The 14764-nt window shown below is 45.1% G+C and overlaps 1 protein-coding gene across 1 annotated transcript in view; it reads right to left on the minus strand.

Moving 5' to 3' along the window:
• The window catches only part of LOC119453983 (protein alan shepard-like), a 261137-nt gene that overhangs the window by 17021 nt on the left and 229352 nt on the right, over nucleotides 1-14764 (minus strand). Inside the window, exons 9-10 of the mRNA XM_049667198.1 lie at nucleotides 7273-7339; nucleotides 5137-5278 (exon numbers count right to left, since the gene is read on the minus strand). Of these exons, the coding sequence (XP_049523155.1) occupies nucleotides 5137-5278; nucleotides 7273-7339 (209 nt within the window). The remainder of the gene's footprint in view (nucleotides 1-5136; nucleotides 5279-7272; nucleotides 7340-14764) is intronic.

Raw genomic sequence — 14764 nt, forward strand, 5'->3', positions numbered from 1 at the left:
CAGTGGCTTCTGAAGTAAGTACCCCACGAAAATTGTACGCCTTTCTTCAACAGATTAGTGAGGGGTCTAGCAATTGCCGCAAAATCTTGAACAAAACGACGAAAGTACGAGCATAGCCCAACAAAACTGAACGTCTGCGGCTGTCTTCGGAACCGAGAAGTCTCGGACAGCACGAGTTTTGTCGGGATCAGGCTGTACTCCGGAAGCGTCGACGAGATGGCCCAGAACCGTAATTTGGTGGCGGCCAAAACGACATTTGGACGAGTTCAGTTGCAGCTTCGCCTTTCGAAATACATCAAGTATAGTTGTTAGACGCTCAAGGTGAGTGTTGAACGTTGGCGAGAAGACGATGACGTCATCGAGGTAACAAAGACACGTGGACCATTTAAAACCCTGGAGCAAGGAGTCCATCATACGCTCAAAGGTGGCAGGGGCATTGCATAATCCAAGCAGCATAACTTTAAATTGGTATAGGCCATCAGGTGTAATGAACGAGTTTTTTTTCTCTGTCCATATCGTCAACAACAATCTGCCAGTATCCAGAGCGAAGATCAATAGAAGAGAAATAGCTGGAGCCATGAAGGCAGTCAAGGGCGTCGTCGATACGTGGGAGCGTGTAGACGTCTTTCTTAGTAATTTTGTTCAAATGACGGTAGTCTACACAGAAGCGCCACGTGCCGTCCTTCGTAACCAACACCACAGGCGACGCCCAGGGACTCGAAGAAAGCTCAATGATGTCTTTATCTAGCATTTTGTTTACTTCATTTTGTATTACTCGGCGTTCCGACACAGAAACTCGATACGGTCGTCGGTGAATAGGCGTAGCATCGCCAGTAGGAATCTGATGCTTGACCACGAGCGTCTGGCCTAAAGGGCGATCGTCGAAGTCGAAAATATCTCGGTACGACTATAACACTTGGCAAAGGTCTTCAGCCTGCGCAGAGGACAGGTCTGCCACAACCATTTTCTTTATGTTGGGATCGGCGCCCGAGGCTGGCGAGAAGGGCCCGCCATGTTCGGACGAACCATTGCTTGATAAAGCTGCCACTTGATGGTCGTCGAGACAATCAGCGTTGGCAAGGCAAATACCTTGCGGGAGAATTTGCTTCGCCAATTCAAAGTTAAAGATAGGCATGCGAGTGCAGTTATCAGTAATAGTAAGAATACTGTGAGGCACGGTGACGTCATACCGTAGTGGAATGTCGGGCAGAGGAGTGACGAGGTACTCGCCATCAGGAACAGGTGGGGAAGACATCAGTTTAATATAGGCTAATGACTTTGGTGGCAGGCGAATAAAGCCGGTGGGGCCGAAGCCGTTGCAGATGCGGTCTCGTCACCGGGAGGCATGGTGACAAGCTCGATGTACCAACCACTTCGGAGTTCTGTGGCGAGGACGGGGATCGCAATCCTCCACCTATTTTCAATATATTTACACTGGAACCAAAACTGCCAGGCCGACACCTTGCTCGCGCCAAAAGCCCAGACACACTTCATCGTCTTTCTCGCGGCGGCTCATCTCTTGAGCATCTCTAGATGATATCGTAATAATATTAAAGGTACGTGCGCATTATTTGTTTTTCAAACGTATAGCTTCACTGGCTTTACTCAACAATAAAACAATAACAAAACATAGACGTTTCGCCACCTATGCGGGTGGCATCGTCAGTACACAAATGGCGTCCCATGAAAGAGTACATCAACTTATATCTTGCCGTAAACATACGGCAAAGGACCACGATTACTGTTGCATGCATTTTGATTATGACGGATGAACCATGATTCGATGAATTTCCTTGGGCCCCATCGTTGTTCCCGTGCCAGCGTCGTCACATTATCGAAATCGAACACGTGTCCTTTCGTCAGGCAGTGATCGACTAATTCCGTCTTGGCACGTGTTGAATGTGTGGCTTTGGTGACGTCCCTGACGTGTTCCTTGATGCGAGTATGACGTCGTCGCCCGGTCTCACCGATGTAGCAGGCATCACAGTCCGTGCAGTTAACTTTGTACACAACTCCGCTTTGTTCGTCGGAGGGAATGCGGTCCTTTGGTTTTGGGAACACGTTAGCCAGTGTGCGCATGGGTTTAAACACAGTCCTAACGCCCAGAGGTCGCAAGGCCCTACGCACAGCTTCTGACAAGCCGCAGACATACGGGATGCACACAACAGATTTTTCCTTATTAGCCCTGCTCTCGCGAGGTCTTTGCATGCGGCGCTGCGTGTCATCGACAAACCGCTGAGGGTAGCTCCGTTTATTCAGGACAGTGGCAACATTTGTTTCTTCATGCTTCCTCAGGGTCTGTGTCGACGACAGCGCGTCGCAACGTGACAGAAGTGTACGGGCAACAGCATATTTGTGCTCCGCAGGGTGGTGCGAGTCAAAACTCAGCACATTGCCACTGTCGCAAGGTTTGCGGTATACGGATGTCGCCAATGAACCGCCCTCGTTCCGACGCACCAGCACATCTAGAAACGCCAAAGTGTCACCATCTTCCATTTCACACGTGAATTGAATGGCAGGATGAACACTATTGAGTGCATCATGCATAGCCTGCAGATTGTGCTTTTCTACAATGACGAAAGTGTCATCTACATAACGGCAGTACATTTTTCACAGGGAAGGGCAAGGTGGACAGGCATATAGTTTCCACGTGTTCCATCAAAAGATCTGCCACGATTACCGACACAGGGCTGCCCATCGGGACACCTTCTATTTGGTGGTAGACAGTTCCGCCAAAAGTGAAATATGTTTGCTTTAAGCAAAACCTCAGTAAAATCATGATATCATCAACAGTCAGCGAAGTTCGACTTGTCAAAGTACAATCATCTTGTAGGCGTTTCTCGATTACATCGGTAGCCAGTTTTATCGGCACATTGGTGAATAAAGACGTGACATCAAAAGACGCCATAACATCCGCGTCACCCAGATGCTGCTGACGTATCGCGGTGACAAATTCTTTGGAATTCTTAACCGTGAACGTATTATCCTCCGCAAGAGGATTTAAGATTTCAACTAAGAACTTTGACAAGTTGTATGTCGGAGATCCAACAAAAGATACAATAGGTCTCAGGGGGCAGCAATCTTTGTGAACTTTTGGCAGTCCGTACGCTCTCGGCGTTGCCCCGTCAGACGAGAAGAGACGGCGGTATAACGACTGGTCCACCATTCCTCTCGTTTTTAGCCTACGCAAGTAGTCCACTAATTGTCTTTCAGTACTTAAAGTAGTACTTCCTTGATGCGAGTATGACGACGTCATACTCGCATCAAGGAACACGTCAGGGACGTCACCAAAGCCACACATTCAACACGTGCCAAGACGGAATTAGTCGATCACTGCCTGACGAAAGGACACGTGTTCGATTTCGATAATGTGACGACGCTGGCACGGGAACAACGATGGGGCCCAAGGAAATTCATCGAATCATGGTTCATCCGTCATAATCAAAATGCATGCAACAGTAATCGTGGTCCTTTGCCGTATGTTTACGGCAAGATATAAGTTGATGTACTCTTTCATGGGACGCCATTTGTGTACTGACGATGCCACCCGCATAGGTGGCGAAACGTCTATGTTTTGTTATTGTTTTATTGTTGAGTAAAGCCAGTGAAGCTATACGTTTGAATATGAATTCCCCTGGCTTCTGGAACATTTTTTCACGCATTATTTGTTACAAAAATTAAAATCTGACATGTCATTCTTTTCTCCATGCATTCGAAGTGCAATAATGTGATTGAAGGAGCATGACATATCTCAGTGCTGTGTAACAGATAAGAGTTTATTCAGCCGAATGGCTAAAACTGTTAATAGACTCAGTTCACCATATGCCCAAATCCTGACCAACGGTCTCCTCCACCAGTGCCACGTGGGTCAAAACTTTAATTTCCATCCTAAATTTGGTCCTCACTTGATAATTTGAACTTGACTGGTTGGCATGAATGCACCTAACCACAAGAGGAAAAAAGAGGCAATCGAACGGTAAATGCGAGAGAAATGCATTAGCATTATGTCACACCTCTTTGAGGTTCTGGATAACTTGCCCTGCGCTCACTACATGACAAAGTTGTTCAGGAGCGCACTCAACACATGTCCTGCCCCTTCAAGCAGTGAAGTGCAACTGACGGAGGTCGATGTAGACCAGCTTCCCACACAACTCTCTTCCTCCCTTTGACATTCCTAATGCCTTAATAAGACAGCAGCTGCAGCAGCTGTCTTGGCAGCACTAGGGAGCAGGGAATGCAACACAGACAGGTCAACTCCCACCGAAAACACCTCATTACAGCCTCCCGTATTTGCCCGCTTAGAAATTAGAAATTTGGTCCACAAATTGCCTGTACGGAGTAATCGAATAAAAAACCACATTAGTGGCGTTTATAAGTCTACCATCACAGCCAGCATCATTGCTATTGCATCACAAGATGTTGACAGAACAAGCTCTTGTTTCAAATAATGATGCATCACTGCCAGGCTTTGATTACAAAAGCTAATCGAATAGATGAGCCATTTTAGATGCTAAGCTAGTGAAAACAAAGAAGCACAAGTGGTTTTCAGCTTTTCTAAGAATTGCAGGACCAATTAGCAAAGTGGTTAGTCTAGACATGGGCCGCCGTCCCTTTTGCAATTGTTGTGGAGTCATTTTATGAATGCGGAATATCAAAGACACAATGGAATGTAAGGAGAACGACATAATGTGATAGACAGCGAGAAAGTACTGTCTCGAAATGATGACGGACATCAGGTGTAAATAACTTCCCATTCTGTGAAGGTATTTTCACTGGTTTCATCTTTTCTTTATTGCCAGAATCAAATGCATGTTAAATTTTTTAAAGATAACGATCAGTTGTGCTTCTGCTTTGAACCCATAAGAACTGGTTACGCATTAGATTGGGGCTTATGTAAGCACAAAGTAAAATACTGCAAAATGAAGCAGCAGTGTATCTGGGCATTTTTTTTTCTTTTAATTCGACCTGCTAGATAATTATATTGTTTTCATTGGCCTTGTCAAGATGAATTAAACTGTGTTATTACAGTGCCAGAAATGTGTCCTTCCAGTTTGCCCCGGCATATTGCAACACAAGCCAGTGAGAATGTTGACACTACAGAGCACGATCATGATGCATCGAGTGAAGGAGACTCACGGAGTGTAGCCGTGGAGTGCGGAAGCAGCCGCAGCAGCAGCAGTGAGTGGTGAAGGGTGTCGCGCAAAGGCGGCGGCGAACGGGGCCGCGGCCGCGCCCCGCGCTCGGCCCCGCTGGATCGCTACGCCCCGCAGAGCGGCCACTGCACACAAAGGGGACGTCACCACAGACATTAGAATACTGCAACATGTCTCTCCTGGTTTAGATTCACATGGCGTTCGTGTTCAGAGACAAAGTTCTCAGCAGACTTGTCGAATGAGAACATTGTTAAATAAGATAGCACAATGCGTGCATGCGCTTAATGCACATCTCTTGAAATCTGCAAGGTTTTGCACAAGCAATCACAGTGATCTCGGAACCATGTTACACATGGTACAGCATGGAAATGACTGTGCATAACAAACTACACTGAACACACTACACTACACTGAACACACTACACTACACTGAACACACTACACTACACTGAACAAATAGGTAGGGGTAAAGAACACTAGGCCTATGTTTGTCCCAATAACGTGCGATTTCAGGTTGCCCAAACTAGTCGTTGTGAATCAGCGAATTGAGAAATGCAGTCAACTGAATGGGCAGTTAATCATGGAATTGTGTTCAGCCAGCCAGGACAGACTCCCGTACCCCCAGGACACTTCAGCGTGACCAACAGCAGTTCTCACAGATGCAGCAATCGTGAAGTCTCACACATCAAAAACGTGATAATACCAAATGCTGACGATAATGTGGGGTGTGCTTGCTGGTTTGTCGACATCCCCAAAATTGGGAATGGACGAAATGATGTCAGCAGCCTTTTATGAAGCGTTCCTTTTTCTTTGGCCTATGTTCCTGGTAAGTCTGTTGCTCGCATGTAAGCCGAGAGCCACAAATTTTAGAATTTTATTGTAATCTTTCAACAAATATTTTTCCACCAAGGAGACTTCCAGAACTGTAAACTACAAGCTAAGTCCGAGTTCATGCTTATATCCAGTGTACCTACAAGACTAAGTTTTTTTAGCAGTTGAAGGCAGTACAAAGCGTGCAGGAACATGTGCTCAAGAACAATGCATTTGCCGCAGACTTCCTTCAACAAGTACCAAGAACAGGCTGCCAACCTTTTTGGGAAATGAAAAGGGGTCAGCTCATTTACACCCACTTAATTCATTTGTGAACCCTCTGTTTAACTGGTGTCGTGTACAGAAGGATTAGCAGCAGAGATTTGGACGTGCCTTAATCCAATTTTCATCAACAGTTGTCGTCACGACCTGCAACCTCTGATGCATTGCAAAGAGCTGCTGAGACAATGCCGCTGTTCAATTTGCAGACATCTACCACTACGGCAAACACAGCTAGGCTGACAATGCACACACACATTTTGTTAGATGCACGCTTGCCACAGTCCAGGTTGTGCTATGTGAACACCATGTGAATCCACACGTAATTATTCGGCAAAATCACATGCACAAACATGCAACATCTTGTGAGCTACACCTTTAGCAGGCCCTGCTTTTTCTACAAACACCCTCAATTCTCAGGCAACCACTTTAAATGAAACAACCTTAAAATAGAAGCACAGGACAGCCTTTCTTGACTTAAATAAAGCATCAGACAAATTGAAAAAGAGGATGGGGAAAATGCTTGCACACAAACACAACTTAAGTTGCAATCAATGAACCCCACTTGCTTATGTAACCATACAAGGGTTCATGGTTTGACGCAATTATTAGAAAAGAAGCAATTTCATGTAAGATAAATTATCGCTACCTTTCAACAGATTTTAGCCAAAGAAATCTTTCCAAGATTGTTTTGAAAAAATAAAACAAAGATAGTTCAGGCATGAGTTTGTTCATTTGCTGCTTAATTCGGATGGCTCAACAATGCTATATTCATTCCAATGGCAAGCACTAAGTCTTGCATGATCCCACATCCTGTACAAGGTGTTCTCAGCACAGCGTCCAGACTATTTCTAAGTGAATTAATGCTTTTGAAGTAATGTGCTCTGCTTTCTTTCAGTTAAGGCATGCTACCCAATCAACTACTCTTTGTTAACCACTGGCCTCAGCATTTGCCAAAGGCCTCACACAAGTCCACCCTACAAAAATGCAAGCAGCAAATCGGTCAGTTGAAGTATGGAAATTGCATCACCTGTCTGCTCACCGTTGGGTATTGTCGGCGTCTTTTTGGTCTGTACCCGCGCTGTCGCATTGTTTACCTAGACACAGGAAGAAAAGAGCCATCAGCCAAGACGAGCACGTTGTAAAAAGAAGATCAAGGGCTCTAGCAAAAAACGAAACCCCAAAGCGTGCAAGACCATTGCAACATATTCCGCATGCGATGTGGGCAGTCAGGACACTGGTGCCTCAAAGTCAAGCTTAACACTCTCGTTTTCAGACTACACTGACATGCTGACAAGCTTGCAGCACCATGAAGGAAAATGAATTTGGCTAAACTTAAAAAAAGCTGCACCTGAATGTAGTGTGAAATGTAGTCTGAACTAGCGCTGGCCACAAAAGCAACTTATGTTGCAACTAAATTCAGTGCCACCATGTCTTACATTTTTATTGGATGGACATCGTGAAAATGAATACTATCTCAGTGGGCCAAGATTGCATGCACCTTAATCTTCCAACTTATTGCATATTGTCAGCTGCTCAATAGTACAAACGAGAACATAAGGCAAGATAATTGCAGTGAAGAGCTGCAAAACAACATGTCCGATGTTAGCTTCCAAGAACGGATGATCATTCTGTGAATGTAACAAACTATGGCAGGTCCATAAGTGACCTCGAATCCAGCCTTTTTATCCTGCTCTTCAAGATCAACTAGTGACATTTGAATTTCGCTAGTGTACGGCTCCAATGTCTGGTATGGTTCGTTATGAAGTGAATAATGTCTCCAATAGAAACTGCATTTATTGTAGCTAACATTTTGGGGTCAATGCCAATTTGCTCCTCCCTAAACAACAGACAAGCTGTTGCAGTATCAGTCCCATGTAGTTATGATAGTGGACTACCGTAGTTTCTTATACAGTTACCAAGGCAATGCAGTGGAGCTGTAACTGTTAATATGTTCCCAATAAAGAGTACAGCTGTAACGAAGATGGGGTCAAGCACAATCCAGTGAGGCACCAGTGTATAAGAAATCAAAATGCATGCTCCTTGCATGTGATGTTAGTTGCAGCTCCCCCCCGTTATGCTCAAAACATTTCCCAAACAATCAATGCGTTCCTCTGTCATTCACATTCTGGTTACGCCCACATTTTAAAAATTTAGCCCTCTTCGGGAGAGAAAGTGTCGTCAGTCAACTCGCAATAATTCAAACAAATGTAAATGTTTCAGTTCGCCTATGTTTCCAGTGCAATTTCAAGTCTGCCAATTCAGAGAATTCTACTGCCTGGGTTCCAGTAGAAATTTTTTACCTTCTCAAAGAACGTATAATGCAGACTTTTATTAAGTCCACAGACATTTGAGTGGAAGACATTCATAGGGCATCATCAGTTAAAAACGTTCCTGTAGTAAACATACAGGCTGCTGCGTAAACTGGAGAGGGTGTGGCAACTGACTGGCACCACAAATAGTTTTTGAACATCTGTTTGTAAGGCATACTTTTGCTTTTGAGCACATCAGTTGCTTATAATTCAAGCGTTTATGGAACCCAAGTTTGATTTATTGTGAGTCAACCGCAACAAAAAGCACTGAAAAATGAAGGATGCGCTAGGCTGATGAAGGCTCTCAAACACCAAGGCTGGCTTGCCGGACCCTTAAGAAGGTAGGGGGTGTAACTGAAGGCCCGGAATGGCAATGCAATCACCCAAAGCAACATAACGCTTTACACAAGCAGTGGTGGTAAAGAAATACCATACCCCCCAAAAGCCAGGCCAGCCAAATGAGATATCTGACCGTGCCAAACCTGGATGCCAATTTGACTTTTGCACTCCAGAGTGGTGGAACCTTTTTGGCTCAAAACAGAGAATAAAGCTACATACTGCACCTCAAAATAAATGGTTTATGGCTAGGCAAAAATCATGATTCAAAAGTATTAATGTTATTATGAAGGGCGAAGTGAAAACAGATTGTGTGACCCAAACCTGTTGCATCCCTTTCAATTCAGTGTTGCCAATCTTTGATGACACCCAATGCCTAGAATGATGCCTCAAAAAGTGCCTAGCTCAGAGAAAATCCCTAGCCTTTTATTTGAGTCAATTTTGTGTTGCCTTTAACTATGACAGCCACACAATCCCCTAATTCATTTGAGTTTCAACGTGACTGCCCAAATTAGAGCTTTAGATTAGGGGATGCAAGCAACTTCCATAACCAAGAATCGAAAGCTAGCTTTGGTGTTACAGGAATTCTAGCAGGTTGCACATGCAAGTCTTTCACATTCCCAAATATGAAGACGTTTAATAATGCTCGACAATGAGCAGGAACAAAATTATTTCTGAAAATTCCTACATTCTAACAAAATATCTGTCGCAAGTTGCCACACTGGCATTGCATCACGCACAGTGCAACCTGCAGCCCATGGTGCTTTATGGCACACTCAGAACTGTGGCAAGCTGCGAGTCAGCTAAACCTAACATTGTCACACCAGAGCTGTAAATAGTACTGCGGGAATAAGGGGCTAATAGCTATGCCACATGAAGGTGCAAAGAATGCTAATAGGCATAGAGGATAAGGTATCTGTCATAATTTAGCATTAGTTCTAATTTTTTTTTACTCAAGTTACAACCAGCCAAGCCATTCTATACTAAACAGGGTGAAAAACTGAAGGGGTATTAGTTTCATTTACAAGTTGCAATGGATTAATTATGATGCAACATTAATCAAACCTGTTTTCCCTTAGACTGAAGGCAATGTCAACGGTGATAATTTCCTTGTTCTTTCTCCTACCAACACGGAAAATAAGCTTAATAAACTTCTTGGGCATGTTGGTGGGGTTTGCTGGGGGGGGGGCGAGATGGAACATACAAAAGGCAACACAAACACACACATGGCACCTTGTACGTCTTGCTTTTTGTATGTCCCATCTGGCACCCCAAAAACATGTTTATGAAAAATAAGATTCCTCCTAGAGCCTGGAGTCCAATCCTGTCGGCTAATCTGGCAACCTCGGAAAGCAGAGCCATGCTTGATGATGGGCACATCATGAACCTAGCGCAACCACTGCAAGCAACACTTGTCGCTAGTTTTCAATGAAATACACAATAGCCAGGGAGGATAAATAACACAGATAAACAGGGGAGGGGGAAAGGCTTCCAAGAGATGTTGAGTGGACGTAAAAATATTCCAGTGCAAAAACATGAAAGGAAAGAAGGTCAGATGGGAGAGGGTAGTTGTCAGGTAGCAAAGACGGGTTCCATCAGCTGAGAGCAAGCATGGCTGTGTAGGAAAAAAAAAGCAGTGATGCAGGTCAACACGCAGGCTGGGCAAGCAGATGTTACGTGAAAGTCAGGTGAAAGGATATTAAAAAAAACTTCAATGTTGTTGCACTGGCCCTCTCTCTCAAAGAAACCTGCGTGAGACGCTGCAATCAACCATGCTTGTTTGTCAGCTGAGAGAGACCACAAGTCGGTCAGCGAGCCTGGCTGCAGCAGGCCGGCCGCACCACAGGCCAAAACAAACAGGGCTGCGTCCAGAGCTTCTTTTTGAAGGCAGAAATGGCAATGGCCAACTTTGTTCAACACTTATTGTGCTTGACTTCAATAAGCTCACAAACATTAACGCAAGTACCCTGTCTCCTGAATGCAGTCATGTGAACAGAAACTTGCAGACAGACAATAATATTGACTTTTAAGTCCGAGTTATAGGCCTCGCTACGTTGGAAAGCTCCAGATTGGCACAGACTGCCTGTAGCACCAATTCGAATTTTATGTTAAGTGAAATGCCTATCACACCAATTATTTAGGAGGCTGATAAAAGGTTGCTATAAAAATGAGGCTTTATGACTAACAAATGGTTGCAAAGTAGAAACTTACAGCTGGTCAGAACAACATATCCAAATTCTGCAGCAGACACTTTCAGCTGACGTGTGCAACCTGCAACTACTTCCGATCCAAGACTATCCACATTCGTTAGCTTCGTGTTAGAGTCGGGTGACAATTTTACCTTTCATAGACCTTTCTCCACTTTGCAGCAGTCTGCCAGTTATTACAAGGTTTATCCATTAAAACATCTTATTACACCCGCAAAAAGACAGCCAGGATGCAGCCAAGTTAGTCCCCGTTATCCCCCCTCCGAGACGTTCACGAGGGGGAGCGAGACACCCAGACACTTTCCATCAGGCACCGACAGAGAAACTTGCTGCACACACAACTATCAGACCGTGGCTCCCCCTTTCCCACATTGCCTCTACCAGCAGCAGCCAACAGAGAAACTACGCAGGGGCGAGCTTCCCGCCAGGCCAACAGACCCTGCCCAATCCTGGATCAGCAAAGGGGTGCCTTCCAAGCTAGCACATGACCTCCTCATATCAAGCAGCAGCATGTTGCATGAACACGAAGAAGGAGAGCACAACAGGATAACTGTGATGCATCGCAGCCACTGGTTCGTATTTAAGCAATGGTAAAAGTACAATAACATTTTACCTTGTGCAATAGTTGGTTTGCAATAATGCGGTAACTTTATCGCCAAAAACGATCGCTTCTTGGACAGTGTTACAAAAAAGGTGCTGATACATGCTTTACTGCCAGACAGTCTTTAGAATTTGGAAATGCATGTGGCTTGCATACGTTTAAAGAAAAAAAAAAGTATTGGCAGCATTGCACACACAGCCCATGAATTCGGTCTGCTAGTCCTATGGCTCTCTGCTTTTGCATATTGCCAATGTGCTTAAAAGGCACAGAATGATCTCATGACAGCCTTCTAGCGTGCATCCTTTCTTCGTTACTTGTGTAACACTCTGCTGTTTCATCCAGAATTAGCAATGAAGCAGCTTCTCCTTGCCAATTAACGGCAATGCTAAAGTAGTTAGGCTAAACTTCTTGCTCAGTTGGAGAAATATTAAAGTGGTGCCATTTCTCACCCAGCTTCGCTGAAACAGATGTCATGACTATCCGAGACAAATGCTACACAGTGACAAGCACAGCTAACTGTCCCCTCACATACGTCATCCTTAATCTATGTATTTCTGAGGCAGAAACACTAAGTTCCTGGCACACACCCTACCCCATAAGCTTGCGCTTGGACCAAACTACACTGCTGGAAGGGTGATGTTGCGAAGAGAAAGACGATGGGATCGGTGGATGACGACGAAACTTATCTCTGGCTAGGCCGCCTTGCCATCTAAAGCAGCAAGTGCTACTGTAATTACATCCCTGCTTAAGGCTGTACGTTTGCTTCCTTCTCGAAGATATATTTTTCAGAATTACGCTGAATAAGGTCATCACATTTACCACTAATTTATTTTTTCTGTTTCGACAACGTTCAGTCACAACGGTTGTAATCTGCCAAATCAGTGATGTCCAGGATCAATTTGAGCAAGCAACAGCACAAGCCTATTATCACACAAACTTACTGCCTAACAAGCAACTGTCCGAACCTGGCCTTGTAGACGTTACAACAGTGAATCAAATACACTACAAGATTTTATGAAAAGGACTGCTAGCATCCACGTGAATGTAGCATAAAGCTACAAAAGAAACTGTATTGGCTTCTTAGAAGAAAAGCTTTGCAAATGAAGAAAAATCTGACCTGATCGATTTCACATCACACAGCTGACTACACGCATCCTGGCTAGTTCAGCCATTTATGGGGTATAATGTCCGAAATCTGCACAGTAGGTTATGGAGGGCACCATAGTGGAGGGCTCCAGGTTAATTTTGACCACCTGGGGTTCCTTTAACGTGCACATAAAGCGCAGTGCACAAGCGTTTTTGTATTCCACTCCCCTCGGAATGTGGTTGCAACGAGAGTTGCATTTGCACTGTCATGCTGAGCAGCAGAGCCACTGAACTACCATGGCACGTTGCTCAGTTCGGTAGGCCGAGTGACTGTTCCAGACAGGTAGTTGTGACAGGTTAGATTCCCAGCCAGGATGGGCATTACTTTAATTGTGAAGCCTTCCTTCCCAGAAAAAAATGTATGGGTTTCGATTTTAGCTTCAACTTCCCATTTCACGCATTTAACTGAAGCTTCTGCAAAATTCATTTAGTAACTAGAACACTTGGAGAAACTATTGAGGACTAAAAGGGGCAGGGTCTGTGTGGCGGCGGGTCGCAACAACCCGTCCGTGCTCTAGGGCACAACCTTTGCAAGCAGAGGTACGTTCCTTGGTTTGGTTCCCTTCGGAAGAAGAGGAGATAAAGAAAATAGAGTGAGAGAGCAGAAGAAAAAAAATATAACAGACAGAACAAATGAAGAAAGAAGACTTGGGCCGTGCGGCAGGCAATGCTCTCTGGTGTAGTTATACACATCCAGCAACCACTCTAGCGCACCCCACGCGCGCGCAACTCTGGCCCGAGCCGAGCAAGCGTGTGTTGTTCAAGGCACAGCCACCAGGCACAGCTGCAGACGCAAAAAGGAGCAGGGCCCCATGGCACCCTCCCCACTGCTGCTGCCATTTTGGTTCAGAAAAGCTCTTGCATCGACTGTGCATGCGAAGGCCCACACGAGATGACCTTCAGTATTAGTCCTGTCATCAGTGTCACTACTCTATTCTAGTGACCTTTCAAGCCTTCCCATTGGCGTTCAACTACTGGCAGACTATACTGATTGCATAGCACCAATCTATATAAGCACAAAAATGGCTAGAGTTTAATTGACACGAACATGATTTGAATTCTGCTCATTCCTACACCCCTTTTCTGTACACAACTTTTTTCTGCATAACTACCATGACTCCTGCATTTATGCTGGCCCGTCCCATCTGTCAGCAAGCCCACCAGCAAAGCTAATGCCAAGAAACTCATTAGTGGCAACGCAGAGAAAAATAATCTTTTCATGCCATGATGGGAGCGCATACAGCTCTAACATGCTGTATGCCTGCGCTTAGGGACAAGGAGTTGAAATTACAGTATTACAGTTAAGACAGAGCACAACCAAGCGTGGCACTGCACCACCCCATGAAGCAACAACATCATCGTCCTTGATGAAATTAAATTGACTGTGTTGTAGGCTGAAGCTTTACATGCTTGCAAAGTTCTGTTGGCATTCTTAGCTTTATGCTTCTTTTAATGTTTTCCATTTAACAACCCTGGCTCTTGTGCCTTTCTTAAAGTTCCAGCAATTACACTCCAACTACCACCAAAATGGCTGCTGCAGTCAGTGGGAGAGGGGCAGTGGGGCCTGCGGGAGGTGTGAACCGTGCGCTCATTCTCAGAAAAAACTTGCAGGAAGGTTTTTTTTTTGTAACTTTTCCCCCAGGCGAGCAACATTCTCTCTCGAGCGAGTGGGCAGAGATGCCTTTTCCGAGGTCTTACCTTTGACCTCCAATACACAAACTTTTCCCCATGAGCGCTTTAGCTAACGCCGGCCTCTAAAGCCTCGGAGATGGGTGACACACTCTGAAGGAACGAAAGGTCAACAAGTCACACCACTGCATGACGGCAAGTCCGCGCGCACCCGCGGCAGAAAAAAAGCACACCGCCCCGGCAGAGTTTTTCAACATGTGAGCCACATAGCACACCTGGCACCGAGCCTGG

This window comes from Dermacentor silvarum, chromosome 5 (assembly GCF_013339745.2).
Source record: "Dermacentor silvarum isolate Dsil-2018 chromosome 5, BIME_Dsil_1.4, whole genome shotgun sequence".
Classification (NCBI taxonomy): domain Eukaryota; kingdom Metazoa; phylum Arthropoda; class Arachnida; order Ixodida; family Ixodidae; genus Dermacentor; species Dermacentor silvarum.